At 48.2% G+C, this 16,841-nt stretch overlaps 1 protein-coding gene across 1 annotated transcript in view; it reads right to left on the bottom strand.

Annotated features, from left to right (window-relative positions):
- Positions 1 to 16,841, bottom strand: part of TG (thyroglobulin) — a 233,512-nt gene that overhangs the window by 154,438 nt on the left and 62,233 nt on the right. The window contains exons 26-29 of the mRNA XM_046016730.1: positions 14,061 to 14,252; positions 9,747 to 9,911; positions 8,943 to 8,957; positions 1,090 to 1,155 (exon numbers count right to left, since the gene is read on the bottom strand). Of these exons, the coding sequence (XP_045872686.1) occupies positions 1,090 to 1,155; positions 8,943 to 8,957; positions 9,747 to 9,911; positions 14,061 to 14,252 (438 nt within the window). The remainder of the gene's footprint in view (positions 1 to 1,089; positions 1,156 to 8,942; positions 8,958 to 9,746; positions 9,912 to 14,060; positions 14,253 to 16,841) is intronic.

The raw sequence follows: 16,841 nt of genomic DNA on the forward strand, positions 1-16,841 counted from the left end.
TGCGGGACTCGATCCCAGGACCCTGAGATCACAACCTGAGCTGAAGGCAGATGCTTAACCCACTGAGCCACCCAGACTCCCCTCTCTTCCTCCTTATTCCTTGTGCCCTCCATCCATCCTCCCCACCACCAGCATGGGGTAGCGGCTGGGCTGCACTAGGCACTGGACCACTTGCCCGAGCTCAGGCAGCTCTGTGTGCCCAGCACTCTTATGGTCATGGTGCCCATAAGGGCTACAGGGGTGTAACTGATGTGCATGAGGCCGCAAGGCAGTGAGTAATACAACCAGAAATCACACCCAGTGACTGTACCCCAGGGCACTGTCCTGTCTCTAAGCAACCCCACAAAGGTGAGGAGGGATCCCTGGAAGAGAAGGAAAGTGACAGTGGGGGGCATCCGTTCCCCTCCTCCCACTAGTCCCACAGCCATGGCTTGTACGGGTCGGCTACCCCCACTGCCTCCCGAGGCTGGAACTCCCTACGGGTGAAGGCTGTGCCTCACCCATCTCTCTCATCCCATCCCATTTAGACTCATCCCAAACGCCTTGCACTGTCCTGGCACTGAGTAGGCACTTGGGCGATGCTCAGGAAATTCGGAGGAGAACAAATAGAGCAGAAAGGAGATGCCAAATCCGGGTTTGATCTGGAGCCCCAACCTGCTCCACGCACCCACAGGGGCCCTACCTCTAAGCAGGGTCATGTCATCACCACAGGGGGACGCATCCCCTCACTGTGACCTCAGGGGGAATGGCACCTGTGGCTGAGTCCCCTGGAAAAGTGCCTCCTTGGCCTAAGCGGCCTCAGATCTCCTTTCCAGGAAGAAGGGCAGCTCGGGGTCAGTGAACTTGATCTCACAGGAAGCCATGCTTCCTTCCCCCATCTTTGCTGGGGCTTCTACCCTTTACACATGTCTTCTAGGGTTTGGTATCTTATCTGATGAGAGTCAGGTCCTTCTATGCCACAAAGAGCACTCATTTGGAAAGCAAATCTCTACAGTTTCCTCTCTGGGGAGCAGAGTGCCCCATGAACAAGAGGTGAGGCCAGTCTGGTGTAATCTGTGTCCTACTCAGCCCCTCTGCCCCACCGCTCACCTTTCCAGAGATAAACCTGCTGGAAGCTGGTAATGGTGTCTGGAGGTCCTTCCGCGGAGGCCGGAACTGCCAAGAGAGATATTTGTTTTTATGAGCTTGGGAGTGCCTGTTCTCACTGGGGACTCCCCACGGCCACGCTGACCCGCCTCTCTCCCACACAGGACCCTCCTGGCCTGAGAACTCTGTTTCCTACCAAGGTGCATGCCCCCAAAGCAACATGCCACGGAAGAGTCCTCCAGATTCCTGGTACAAGACCAGAGCTCCAGGCCCAGGTCAGACACCAAAGAGATTATTGTGGGGAGGGGGTGGGAAACTGAGAGTCACCGAAGGAACTGGGGACTGGCCAAAAGAGAACCAAGCCCCTAGAGACTCTGGTGCTGGCTTAACTGTCCACGTCATGTAAGCCCTCTGAGACTCTTGCATTGTAGGCAAATGGGGACGGTAGTAGTGAGAGTGGGAATCCGGTGAACCATCTTCTGGAGCCCTCAACATTTGATAAGCACCCTACGATTGATAGGTTCCATTACTAGATTCATTACTAATGTTATCAGTTTTCTTTCTGCCAAACCACTTTCTTCTGGAATCATCTAGCTGTGAATGGCTTTGCCACACCATTCCTTGATGGTCAAGTTTGCCTCTCTTGCCTCTGCTCAGCCCTAAGATCTGTCTATCTCCTGTTCTATGAAAGCCTGGGAAGAGAGCTCAGAAGAAAGAAGAGGTTCTGGAGGCAAAAAATTCCAAGCATGGCAGGAAACACATGGTTCACAACGTGAGACCTCAAGAAGTTAATCACATCGTGTTAGTATCATTAAGAACCATGTATTACTATAGTCAATTATTATTAACTCTTCACCATTTGCCCAACACTATGATGAGCACCTTCCCGATATTGCCTCATTTAAACCTCATAGGTAGGCATTTTTGCCCCTGATTTCCAGGTACAGATCTAAATCCAGAGGCCAATGTCAGAATTCAAATCCCACCTGCTTGGCTCCACACCCCATGCTCTTAATCGCCAGGCTAAAGAGAGGATAACATATTTTAGAATTCTGTCCATCCAAAATATCAAACAGCTGTAAAGGCTCTTGTGTTTAGAGGGGTATTTAGGGAGGTTTAAAGAGGCTTAATTAAACAGTGAACAATTTGGAAAATTCAGCTACTCAAGTCATGAGCCCTTCCACACCAAGAATGACCTGCTCTATGCCAGGGAGCTGAGCCAAAAATACTGAGCTGCACTTCCATTTGGTTTTGCTTCTAAAATGGAATGAGCAGCAATTCCAGAACATCTCACTCTGCCCAATATTGAGATTACACATTTCCTTAAAAGACCTACTCATAATTCTCTCCTCATCCTCTTCAGAGGGTGGATGCCTCTTATAAAAATCTGGGGAAATTAAAACCTATGATGTCTGGGAGATCTAGACATGGATTTCTGAAACATTGAAACTCATTCAACACACAACAGAGGAGCCCATGGTTTAGTCTTCCAACACCAACGCGGAGCAAAGGGTCCTCTTCTCAACCTGCTGTGCTTCAGCCATCCTTCCTGATCACATTTGTTTATGACGAAGGGCAGGCAAGGAGATTTTGGGCCTTCCCCCAAGGGAAATTAGAGAATTTGTTTCTTAAATCCTTTAACACCCAAATCTATATGGTATACTGACTCTTCAAAAGGATGGAGGGATAGATAGATGTATATGTATATATATATATATATATATAGAGAGAGAGAGAGAGAGAGAGAGAGAGAAATCCTTTTGGTAACATAGATGTACATAAAATAAATAAAGTAAAATTTTCCAAATAGTGTAGCCCATGCATTAGGATTTTTATTTATCCTATAAAAGTAGGAGAAACAACATCTTAATTCTAGCGTGCATTATTGCTTTCAAATCTAAGACTGAAACCAAGGAGGCCTTTACAAAGTAATTTACCATGGGATACAGCTGAGCATTTAGATCATGGGCCCTCAGTACGTATTAGTCCACATCCCCATCACTGCTCCTTCTCAAGAGCACTAATCCCTCTAGGATTTCTTTACCACTCAGCAGTCTCCATTTCTGACGTGGGTGAGTGGGTGAGCCTCTCATGTTGCCCAGAACATCTTGATGTGGTATGGTAGATGTGTCCTGCTTTTCACGGAGTGGCAAGGACAATTATAGGAGCCCTACATCGCCCAGAAAAGAACAGGTGCTCCACACAGGTGCACAGGTCTCACGCTGTATTTTGGTGCCAGAATGTACTGAACTGTGGTGAGAATGGGACTTCTTTCCCACTTTTTGTCCATATCAAGGCAGTAGAGCCCCGTGCCTTCTAGCCAGGAAAATATGGTGAGTCTTAACCTCACCCTTGGTTGTGGTTCATTTCAACACCATTCAAACGAGTGGAATTCAGTTAAATCCAGGACAGAAAAAACTGAGCACTTGGTAGATCCAGAAAGCCACCTGACATCTACAGACTGACATGTAGATGCTTGTAAATCACCACAAAGTGAAAACGCCCTTTGCATTTTGACTATTGAACCAATTGCCAGGTCTCCACAGGCATGCACAGAGGCCACAGGGTGAAGGGCATGGCATCTCCCTCTCTCTTGTCTTGCCCATCCCCCACCCCATATCTACAACCACAATCACCTCCTCCTACTTTCCCAGTCAGTCAAGGGTACCTGCTCCTTCCTGGTCACTCTCTCAGACCCATCCTCCTTCCCTGCATCAACCTCCACATCCACCCAGGCTGTTTCCCAAACTGGTCTTGAATCCTCCCCCACAACAGGACCCTCCTCTTGGCTCAGGCCTCATAATGGACTTTCACTGGTTTCCTTGAGTCTCTCCCACTGCCCACCCCCAAGTCATATAGCTCCAAGGTATCCTTCCCCAAAGGTAATCCTACCTTCAGTCTTGCTATAGCTACCATACATTTCAGAATTCACTTCCCTGGGATATGGTTCTTGGCAGTGTGAGCAACCATGTGCCATCCCCAAGGGGCCTGTCTTTCTAGTTCCACCTGATGCATGCTTCCAACCTTCTGTATTCACTGCACTCAAGAACCCTCATCCCCTTCCACCTGGTTGAACTCTACTCATTCTTTAAGAATCAGGGCTGATGCTACCTCCTTCTAGAAGGCCCCCACAAACCCTCTGGTTGGGTTATATGTCCTTCCTCTAGATTTGCAGAACACTCAACAAGAATCTCTATCTTTAATTTCACACTTGACTGTAACTGTTCACTGAATGTACTAGAGATTTTCAGACATCGGGAACGGGGACTTAGTGTTCTTTCTATCACCAACATCTGGCATAATGACTGCTGCAGAACTGGTGTTCAGCACACTAATGACTGCAAGGAGAAATGAATGAGGAAAACAGAATAATCAATGATATTCAAAGCCCACCAAGCAAACGCAGAGCATCATCTTCCTAAGCACAGGAAGACTGGCCACTAAGTTAGCTTTCCTAATGCAGACGTCCAATGCTTCCCTTCATTCCCCAAACTTCCCCGGCTCAATATTGTTGGTTGTGAGGAGGCGCATGGAACAGAAGCAAACATAATTCCACCTCTTCCCTGCTAAGCAATATTTTAAGGTAAAACAGTTTTGACTATCCAGACATTTGTCCCATTCTTTCCATGACAGCTGAGTTAGAATATCCCTGTGACACAAACAGGTTTCCATGCTCTGACTCATCACCTCTCTCTCCATAATCAAGGCAACACAAACACATACACATTTAGATATTTTGGGATTTGGCACAGAACCTGATTCCTGGAGGTTGGTGAGCACTTACCTTACTTCAGGACACTTCTGCCAAAGTCATGTGCTGTGTCTGGGCAGTTAATTTGAATCTATAGCCTGGCAGTGGGTAGTAGCATCCCAAACTAGAAAGCCCGGGTTTCAGAGTCTACCTTCTATTCCTTGCCCTTCCTAAATTAACTGCATTCCTGCATCCTTGTCTCAGGCTCTGTTTAGTGCAAAGCACATGACTGCTATTGTAAATAACTATAATAGAATCATCCTATTTGTAGGTGCACAGCAGACGTCTTCTCCGAATGCATGTGGAGACAGTGAGCATCCCAGAGGTATTGTTAGCTTCTCCACCTACCTCCCAACACCCTGAGACAGTGGCAAGCACTGATACAAAACAGACTCCTATGAAGAGGACACCTGCCATCAGCGGAGCCTCACCACTGCCCAAAGCATGAAGCCTTTGGGATTCAGAATAAACCCAGGAGTGTTCTGCCAAGGCTTGCTTTTCCTGTCAAATGTTAAGTCCCTATGGGTAGCAAGGGACATTTAATCTGCCTATTTTTCATTCATTTGCACTTCAAGACATTATGAGAAAGAAGACATAAGCAGTTCCAGAGCTTTCTAAGCCTTTTCCCTTATAAATGGGAAGAATGGATCCAGCCAGTGCCAAACGGTTGAAACATCCAGAGATGCCCACGGGCAGTTTGGGAGACACAGACTCGGGGTGGATTCTTCTCTTGAGAGTAATGTTTAAACAGAAATCTGACAACGGGTAAGAGAAATCTTACAACCAGGAAAAGCACTGGGTCTTCGTATGGGATAAAATGGCCCCCAGGGGATTTGCAGGGTTATTTGTTTGTGGGTCTATTTTTTTGTCGTGAACTGATATTTGGTTGCCTAAACAGACAAGGAAAAATGAACTAAAAGGGAATTCTGAGTTCTCTGGACCTTTGTCAGTCCTCTGAGATAGACAAACAACACCCACTGCATGTCAGTAATCTTCCTGTCACCCCAACTAACCTTCACGCTCCTTCCAACACAGAGGCCACTCTTCCCTGTGTGTGCCCCTGTTCTTGGCCTGGCGCCCACACTCAGCAAGCTCTCAGGATGAGTGACGGACAAGTGAGCCCAACAACTCCCTCTTCTATGGTTCTTCATGCCCACCCAGGTCACCTCCGCCATCCACCCCGACCCTCCTGCTTTCCTGGGGCTTTTGTTCCCTTTTCCCCACAGCCCTTGAACATCCTGGAAGGAGAACATGTGGGTTCCTGACATTAATGACCCGATGTCTGGAGCAGAGCAAGCCCAGAGGGACGTCCACTACTGAACTCCTTAATTTGCTGGGACAACACAAATTATACAAGCACGTGGCACCATGGGGTGGGGCGGGGGAGAGCTTACATGGACGGCCCTGCTCCCCAAAGCCTGAGGATTAGGTTCCAGCCACGGCACTTCATGCAAAGGCAGTTTCTGTAAGTATGACCTGTCACAGCTCAGAACGGCACTCTCCTGGGTGATGTTACCAGTGGCCTCACTCAAGCATCAAAAGGATCAGTGAGTCGATAGGGTGAAAGTGCTTTGTAAAATGCAACACGGATACTGAGGTGCTTCCTGTTTTAATTTAGTGGATTCTGTTGGGTTGCCAATTCCTACAAACGGCAATCAATTCACTTACACTTTGTATGTCAATGCTAACTTAACCATACCACCTGTTGGACCAGACTCTCAGAGGGCTGGTGAGCTGATGGATGAGAGCAATGTCCAGACCGGAAGTCCTACAGGGTGCCTCTGTGAGGTGTGCCGTCAGGGCAGCGAGGACTTGAGGTTCAGAACCGTGCCTTAAACTACAGCCCATAGAGCATGTTAGCCCTTCATTCTTTAATATGTAAAGAAGTGTGCCCCCATTTTACAGAGGCAGACCCTGAGGTTCAGAGAGGTGAAGTGCTTTGAGCAAGGCCACAGAGCAGGAGGAGAAAAGCAGAAATCATCAACAGGATTTTTGATGCAGGCCATTGCCCCATAATCTCTACTATCTGTGGAGTGCCCCTTTTGCTCCAGGCACCACTCCCAATGCTTTACCACACATTCCTCCTCCGATCCTTCCAATCTTCCAAAAATCCAAAGTCATGGTTATCTTCATTTTATAACTGGGAAGGCCAAGGCCCAGAAAGGCCATACAAGGAGTAAGCATTCACACTGGGATTTGAATTCTGGGGTCTGATTCCAAAGTCTGTGTTTTAATGAACACCTAGCCAATGGCTAAATGGGAAGGCAGAGGCCGTAACAGAGAGAGTTCATTGTTGTGGTCCTTACATCCTTCCCATGTGCTTTTGATCCATTCTGTGGCCCCCTGCCACTGTCTGGATCCATGGAACCCTCACTCCTCTTTCCCTCTATCAATATGTATTATTAGAAAAGGAGGTCTATCAGCTATTCACATTTTAGTAAGAATTTAAACCATGTTTCTTTTCCCAGGGACTCACTGTACTTGAAGAATAACCTATTAGTGCAGCAGAGAACATTTGTGCCATATTTTTCTCAGTTGGAGAGGGCCTCCTGGTCTGTTTGTGTATGAGGTGACCCCCAATTTGGAACATCATGGATATAAATTCAAGGTGCCTGAAATCCCTACTAAAGAGTACCCTTCTTAAAGCTTTGTCTCCACCCCAAAATATACACATATACACAGGGCATCGGAAAAAAACCCAAAACCTCAAAAGTCATTTGATAATCACTCCTTCTCAGGGAGGCCAGACAAGGACACATTCTTTATTTTTGGGCACATATCAAGCACATGCTCCATGTGAAGCAATTCACTCTGGATTTATTGTCCATGAATGTATCATACCTCTTTCTGCAAATGCTTGTTTTCACCCTGGGCCACCTCTCAGAATAATAGGTACCATATGCTTGCTATCCACCACGTAAGTAAGTGATTTGATTTTATTAACCCCCCCAAAAAAATTAAATCTCATGGAATTCCACTTAATTAGGCAATATATATATATATATATTTTTTTTTTAACGTAGGTTTTGGTAAATATTCATTTCACAGATATTGTATATTCTCTATGTCACGTTTTATGCTGGATGATGTGAAACCAGAAATTAATTAGGCATGGGTCCACTTTGTAAAAACAACCAGAGACTATGACAAAGTTAAAAAAATGATAATAATATTATCTAACATTAATACTATGTGACACCCTATTATCTGTAAGTGCCTACAGAGAGAAGTGAGTAAGAATGTCAGCTTTGGAGCCATATTGCCTGGCTTTGGGTCCCAGTCCTTCTCCTTGGAAGTGCTGGGTCCTTAATACGACTTTTCAGTGTGCCTCAGTTTCTTCAGCTGTAAAGTGGGGAGAATTGAAAGCAGTGCCTCCCTCCAAGCACTGTGTTGGGGGTACATGAGTGAGCAGTGGCCAGAGCCTGAGAGCAGAGCTGGCTCATGGCAAAAATGAGGGGACACACGTCTAAGATAATCGCCACTCTCTCCTCCCACCTTGGCACAGCCCTGGGAGACTGGTCCTCTCACTACCCCATTCTGTAGACAAGCAGTGAGGCCTAAAGATATCTCTTGACCTGCTCCAGGTCACACAACTGGTGTCCAAAACCAGGATTCAACAGCACAGGCACACTCCCAGCTGACAAGTGCGAACAGTAGACAGGCTGAGGCACACTTTCAGGGCTCTGCCACCCCCCACAGCCCATTGCACAGCCTATCAGAGCCATTCACAGAACACAGAACACAGAAGCTCTATGGTGGGGGAAACGCTGAACTCGGCAGGGTAGTCAGGGAGGCCCATGGAGGAGATGTTGAGCTCTCTGCCATTAGAACCCCAAGAGCTACCTTACACTGAGAAGTAGGTCTTGCAAACTTCTGGAGGCAGGAAACAGTGGCTGCCCACTTTTGAAGGACCAACATCTAGAGACAGGAAGCCTCCAAGGGCTCTTTGACCGCCCCCCTTCAGTCCCCTTCCCTGCCCTATCTGGCTGACACCTGCACGGCCTTCACCCCTCCCAGCGCAGAGGGTGGGTTGGAACCATGTGCTGGCAAAAAAACAGAGAGGAGGCGAGATGGAGCCAGGCTTCGGCCAGCTTCACAGAGGAACCTGGAGTCAGTGAGCCTCTGGGCCCGGTTCTCACCACAAACTGACTTTTCGGGTTGGAAGGAAACTTCCAGGTCACCTAATCAGGGCTTCTCAAACTTCCCAAACTCAGCGGGCATGGCATTCTCCAGAAAGTTGGTTACAACAGATTCCTGGGGCTAGCCTGGGGGTCTGGAGTAGGACCTGGGCATCCATATTTCTAATGAGCTTCTGGGGATGCTGAGCCCCCTGGCCCTGACCACAGAGTTTGCTGGAGTGGTCAGTCCTCAGCTTAGGGTTCTTCCCTGACGGACACCAGCTGAGGGGACAGGGCTGGGGGAGGCAGAGAGGTGATCCGACCAGCCGCCATGGGATCGCGGGCGCTAATGCCCATCCCTGTAAAATGAGGGGTGGGCAGGTGATCTTGGGTAACGTCTAGAGCTTATGCTTCTGTTTGTGGAAAATGCTGGAAGAGCTTCTGAAAGAAAGAGGAGGGCTGAGCAAGCTGGATAGCTATTTCTGTCAACGGAGTGCGGGTGGTGGGGCACACAACTCCTTACACCCCTGTAATTAGGGACAATGCAGCTGTACCATCTGCAACAGCGTAGCTGCCCAGCTGCGTCGGCCTCCCTCCAGCCAACCTACAGCCTTGGGAGAGCTGCTGAGATGCTCTGTTCAGGTTTTAACTGGTGTCTTTGTACAATTTCTTTTCAGAAGTATTACTTTCTCAGGGTACAAACAGGGCTCCTTGGAGAGGAATGGCAGAACTTGCTGGTGAAATGCAAAGCATACAATTTGAGAGAAGTGAGGCAGAAGGCAGAGACTTACTCTGGAACTCCAGGCCTCCCAGATGCAACCTCCCCTGGCGCCCCCTCTGGTCATATGTCACACCAGGACACGTGGCATTAGCCTGGGCTTCAGCGGGGTCCCTCCAGTCCTTGACATTGCAAAGTAGGACGTCAGGGGAGCTCAGCAACCCACAGATGATGGGACCTGCAGAGTCAGGAGAGAGAGGAGATGTTGATGTGATGAAGAACAAGGAGGGCCCTTTTAGGGACTCACGTCTGTGCCCGGAGAGGCTTGGAGGATGAGGACAGGTAACGATGCCTCGGGAGGACACACGGACCAACACTGGAACTCGGGAGGCTGGTTTTCAGTCAGGTTCCTCTTCTCTGATAGTCCTGTACTCATCACAGTGGCAAATTCCCAAAGGGAGGCCCACCCCCATGCCTGTCCTGCTGAACCCCTCCCCCCCCAGTAGAGCCCTTCTTCACGGGTCAGCAGCAGTGCCGTCTTCAACACCACTGGGAGTCTTAGTGCTAGAGACCTCTGTCATCATTCTCTGCCCTCTACCCCATTGAGCAATCTTTTTGAGAATTTAAGCAAATAAATAGCAGCTTCAGTCTCTCTTCTTTCTCTCAATCTTTCTCTCTCCAACACACACACACATGCACACACACACACACACACACACACACACACACACACGGCAACTCTGAAGGGACTCAGAAAAGAGTACTCAGATTCTAAATAAGGAACTACAAAAAAGCAGGAGCTCTGTACCAATGACACAAGCTTCCCTATGGGGAAGTGAGTTCCTTGTCTCTGGATGCATTCAAGCAGAGGCCCTCTGCCCTCCATGCCTGGGACGTGCAGAGAGAATTCTATAACCAGGGGAGGCAGTAGACTATTCTGTTTAATTTTTTATTAGATCAATTTTTGTAAAGTCTGATTTTTTAAAAAAAGATTTATTTATTTGAGACGGAGAGGGTGAGCACTCAGGGAGGAGGGGTCGAGGGGGAGGGAGAGAATCTCCAGCAGACTCCCACTCAGCGCAGAGCTTGTTGTGGGGTTCAATTTCATGACCCTGAGATCATGACCTGAGCTAAAACCAGGAGTTGGTCGCCTAACCGACTGAGCCAACCAGGCACTCCTACATATGCTAATTTTGAATACATATCCTAATTTTTAAAAAGTTTCCCCGAAGTTATGACTTTATTTAGTACCAAGAAGATTTACCCTGAGCTAAGTGCATACAACATCAGTTTTAGTGAGATAAGGCAGGTCACTCAAAGATTTCAGATGTCTGCGCTTTGCAGCTGGTAAACACTTTAAATGTTAATCCCCTTAATTCTTACTGACATTATTATTTCTGTTTTACTGGTGAGGAAACCGAGTCTCATATAGGTTAATTGCCCAAATTTACTGAGATCTAAAAATTAAATAATCTCTATGTCATTTCAATAAATAATCCCATTATAGCTAGTGTGCTCGTTCAGATTCTCCTGAACAAAAATAGGAAATCTGCTATCTCATAACCCCATTCCCTTCCTTATCCTAATTTAGGCCCAGATCCAGATAGAGTTTCAACCTCATCTCTCACCAGAATTTCCCCAAAGTAGACGACTCAGATGTCTGGTTTATGAATCTGATATTTTGTCCTTCTCCCTCCCTTGGCCACTTTTAACACACAGGTGATAAGAAGTCAACAGCAGCATCTCTGTGTAAACAATCCCCTTGCAGGTTCTCTGAATGCTGGTTCTCAAACCCGGGGCTCCGACTGGTTCTATCAACAACACAGGGAGAGCTCTGACGATGCTCATTCCTCAGCAGCAACCAGAGTTCCTGACTTAATAGGTTGTGGGGGTGGGTGGTAGTGACATTCGGGAATCGGGATTTGTCAATAGCATCACAGATGATTCTGCTGCACACTCAGATTCCAGAATCCCTGACCTGGTCAGACCACCTCGTTTCATAGATGAGGAAACAGAGGCACAGAAAAGGAGAAGGGTTTTCCCAGCTGAGAACTGGAGGAATGGCCAGAAGGCACCGAGGGTCTCAGGGGGGCCCCCAGACTGAGCCTCTCAGCACCCCAGGTAGCAGGGGTGCCTAAGAGCCCACTGAGAGCCCAGAGGAGGTCTGAGCCCTGTGGCTGCCCTCTTCCAAGCCAGGAAACAGAGTCATGGAATTAAACAAGAGGTAGGTGTTTTTTTTTTTTTCCTTCTGCTCTCAGACCTTGGAAGAGAAATCCACATAGCTTTGTTCTTTCGTGCTAAAGTGTCAACGAGAATTCCGTGTGTCTGAGAGATGAGTGCCAGCTAGAGATTCAAAATAATTCGGATCCGTCCTGCCGGCTTCCGTTACACTCCTGGGAAGTGCGGGGGCACAAGAGTCCCTCAGAACCCCACTGAAATGTAGGTATGGAAGTCTTGTGAATTGTCCTTAATAATCAGTGGAAGCAAAGCCACTTAGGAGTTGAAGGTTGGAGGAGGCAGAAGCAGGGAGGGGAAGGAGGAATCTACCAGAAGGTTAAATGACTTTCCAGATGACAGTAAAAGGACGGAGTGGGAGTCTGTTCCCAGTCATCGACAGATCCGGCCAAAGCTTTATAATTCAAAGCTCCAGATCTGCCCATCGGAAAAGCCTGGGGACAACATCTGCCTGTTGTTTTATGTGCATCTCCAAGAGGGCTTAACCTGCGGCGTGGTGAGGTGGTCATTCAGCTCCACATAATTCACGGGTCACAGGTGCCACTTGGAGGGAAAAGCAAGCGAGGTGCGAGCCAGAAATGTCATGGAAAAAAGGATTTTGTGGGCTTACTGTTCCATGGAACAAACTAATTCTTCCATATACGATTCTAAGGAAAAGAACCTGCCAAGTTGAAAAACCATATGGTTTGGTGAGTAATAAGAGCATTTGGAGGAACTGTCGTGTCTTCAGAGAAGAGGGCGGGAGGCATTGCAGATTTTTTTTTTTTTTTTATTTGACAGAGAGATCACAAGTAGGCAGAGAGAGAGGGAGAAACAGGCTCCCCACTGAGCAGAGAGCCCGATGTGGGGCTCGATCTCAGGACCCTGAGATCACGACCTGAGTCAAAGGCAGAGGCTTAAACCACTGAGCCACCCAGGCGCCCCGGCATTGCAGATTTTAACTGTAGCGTTTCACACACATACCTGTGTTTATATGGGTATGCGTGTGTACATGTGTGCATGTATAATATCTATCTCTCTATATGTATACTTCTGCTTATCTAAACACTACCATGAATGCACATCATAGAATCACAGAGCATTAAATCTAAAAGGGATTTTAGAATTCAACACAGTCCAGTCCAGACTGCTGCCCTACCCCTCCAACAACATGCTCTCATCCAGCCCCACAGACAGCTGTGGGCTAACCTCAGCATTTTCTGTAAACACCATGCTTGAACTCTGAGCAGCATTCAAGCCTGTGGACAACCTCCCTTCATCTTCCCACCCTCTCTACCACGGTTTCCATGATGTACTCCCTCCTGGGTCTCCTCCCAGATGTCTGGGCTCTAATTCCCCATCTTCTTTGAAGATCCTCCCTGTTATATAGGTGTTCACCTACTCCCCTCTCCCCACCTCCTCACTGTGTACCCTACTGAGGACACCCCACTGAGACCCACAGATCTAATACCACCTCAGTGGTATATATATCTCTATCTCCCACCTGGACTCCCCCTCTGAGCTCCGGACCTTTGTACCCAAAAGCTTAGTCCACATCTTGTGAATGTCTTAAGGGCTCTGCGAACTTGGCACATTGCAAATGGGCTCATGCCCTCATGTCCCCCTCTCCCATCATCAAACCCAAAAGCTGGTATCTTCCATTATTCGCCACACAAACAAGCCATCCAACTAGGTGAACAATCTGGATCACCAAGAATGGTCTTTGACACCTTCCCCTTCTTCGGTCCTCCGATTTTGCCTGCTAAGGATACTTTGAATCTGACCCTTTTTCTCCACCTCTTCCTCTATCATCCCAGCCCATGCTACCCCCCTTTCGGCTGGACTGTGGGGGTAGTTCCTAATGGAGCCCCATCTCTGTTCCAACTCCCCATCTACTACCTTCTGCACACTAAAGCCAAAGCTTCAAAATTCAAATCTGAGCATGGCATTCCTTCACTTAAACCTTCACTTAAGCCTTCACTTAGAGCCTCCCAGTTGTTCTTAGAATGAACTCCACCTGCAGGCGGCATAAGCTAAGGCGTTGCCTCACACCTGCACCTCCCCACGCCATCCGCACGTTGCATATCCCGGCTTCCGCAACCCTGCTCGCTCCTTTGTCCCGGGCTCGGTCCTGGGACCGGGAGGCTCCAGTCCCCACAGTCACATTGATTACCTCCTTGAATCTGGGCAAGGATGAAGCCGTCACAGCAGGAGTCACGGTCACACACCAGAAGACAGAAGAGATGAGCCCCCGTCAGATCGGCTCCTGAGCCTGGGAACACCACGGGCCCGTACATTCCAGACAGCGTGTTTTGGAAACCTGTTTGCTCGAAGCTCTTCTGACTCGTTGTGTTGAACTCTTGGCCTGGGGGAAATGGCAGAAACATTTTTTTAAAGATCCGAAAACCCTTCAGAGTTGACCTCAGTTTACTAGTCATTCGACAGTGGACCCTCTGGTTGGGTTAGGGGCAGCGTGAAGTCCAAGATGAGACACTCTGCACGACGGAACTTCTGGATTGCCTACGTGTGGAGAACAGAGAGCTCCAGCAGACATGGACAGACACCCACCACACCTCTGAAGGACTAACTAGGGTCTGTGGAGAGGTGATATTTATTATTATTTTTGTTATTGCACACAAGCATTCACTGAGCTCTGTCTACATAGACACAGCGACACACGCCTTGCCTACATGACCTCATTTTGTTTTCCCTGCCCTGTGAGTTAGATTCAGCCTGCTCTGCTACAGCTTGTGTTTCTGTGCTTCAAGCCACATCAGTTCGTCTATGGTTTCCCCAGCACGTCACTGCCTTTTGCCATCAAACTGCAGATGGGCGCAGTACACATAAGCACAGCGGAGGGTGAGGAGCTGCAAGAAACGCGGAACCGTGCACCATGCCCATCGGCCCTCTTTCTTCCCCTGGCCCCAGACTGGCCACCTTCTCTGTCCTTAGAGAGATGGTTACAATTTTCCCCTCCCTAACTCAGCTGACTCCCCCCTTCCCGACTCCCTCCCACATCAAGCTCTGTGACTCTTCTAACAAGTTACTGTAGCTTTTCTTCATGATGGATTCAGTACGTCTTTTTAAAAAATTCTGCTAGCATTTTAAACAGGATTGTGATCGCTGTTGTCAGTCCTCTGGTTAAAAATGGCGAGGTTTGGGTTTCGCCTGTCCCTAACTCTAGTTTTCCCAGAAGCCATGTTATTTTTAGAGCACCGTTTTGCAAGGAGGAGATATTTCCAGGGATATATATATAGATCTATAGACGAAATGTCTATCCTATTATTATGTCCGATTCCGATGTGGGGGAAGAGAGTGAGCGGTCGAGCCTGGGCTGCCACAGCTGGTGGGAGGCAGGGGCAAGGCGGAGTTTGCGCTCTCCACTGGTCTGACCTCTCCTGAATCCAGCCGTTCACCAGGGCTTAACCGATTCATGCACCTAGAAGTCGTGGAGAGGCTTACTGTGTAGGTCGCAAGAGGACAGCATTCAGAATGAGACAGACTGGAGTGTAAGTCCCTACAGCGTCTCAGGGCCTCAACATCTCCACCCGTTCAATGGGGATGATAGTATGTAATCATCATGGACGTTGAGTAGGTGAAAAGCTGGACCACACATAAAAAGGCTGAGCAATGTGCCCGGCCCTTAGCTGACACTCAGCAGATATTGTACAGGCCTCCAGAAAGCCCTGTCTTCTCCCTGCACTGGTTCCCTCTGCCCCTTCTGCCTGACTGCCTGACTGTCATGCACCAAGCCCGCCAAGCCCCAGCCCATCCTTCCCCACATTTTGCCCAGCACAGAGGACCCCCTTCCCTGAGGTCCTTCGTGGTGGGATTCTCCTCTTCCTCCAGCCTCCCAGTTCCAGTCCTCCCAGTCCCTTCCCAGTCCCCTCCTCTGAAGCGCCTTCCCTGACCAACTTTCCACAACGAATGTTCATCTTCCTTTTCCTCTTAAAATCTCATAAAATATATATAACATAAGATTTACCATTTTAACTATCATAAGTGGATCGTTCAAAGGCCTTCAGTGCGTTTACACTCTGTGTGGCCGTTGCTGCTGTCATCCACCTCCAGAACTTTGGTTTCTTCCCAAAATGAACCTCTGCACCCATCCAACACTACCTGTCCATCCCCTCCCCCCACCCGCCCCTCCTCACCACAGTTCTACTTCCTGTCTCCATGAACCTGACTGTCCAGGAAGCCCATGTCAGTCTTTATCCCATGGTTCTGTTTCACTTTCATCAAAACACTAAACAACCCTCTGACATGAGCTTATTGCTAGGTCGATTCCTTTATCAGTCAGTGATTCTGTCTGTTCTACCTCGTTAGAGCAGCAAGAAACTTCCTCTTTGTAGACATCATCTGTGAAACGAGGGGATTGGGCTAGACAATCGGGAAAGAACCTTCTAGTACGGTCTTCCTTTGCATCTGGAAAATCACATGGCCGTTCGTCCATGTTCCAGGCCACAGATTCTAAGTGGGCGCAGACAGGACAGTCCTGGAAGATGGATCAAGGTCCTGTCTTCTGGGTCACTTAAGGTCAGGTGTGTGAATGCATGTGCCTGCCTACCTCTACCATGTGCCCCTGACGTGGGAGTCTTTCAAAAACTGTCTATTCCTCCTCACCAGGGACACTTGATCCCCGTCTTATAGCCTGGAAACTAAATAAGTGGTTCCTGAGCAGAGATGGTGCTAGGCGGTGGGGAGGCAGGAGTCTGAACCTCCCTTCTCTGCTATCTTAGGATGCAAAATGGCTGTGTCTGTGCATTTTCTGCTAAAAAAAAAAAAAAAAAAGGGAAAACAAAACAAAAAAAGCAAAAAAAAAACACCAAAACCAGTTCTGCCCTGATTTAGTTTGGCAGCATGGAAACTTCTCAATTTCTGTTGCAATCCTCCCCAAAGGATAAATTTTGGGGCGACAAGGGCAAATAAGAACAAACACTTCGAAAGAAATAGA

Source organism: Meles meles, chromosome 1 (assembly GCF_922984935.1).
Source record: "Meles meles chromosome 1, mMelMel3.1 paternal haplotype, whole genome shotgun sequence".
Taxonomy (NCBI): Eukaryota; Metazoa; Chordata; class Mammalia; order Carnivora; family Mustelidae; genus Meles; species Meles meles.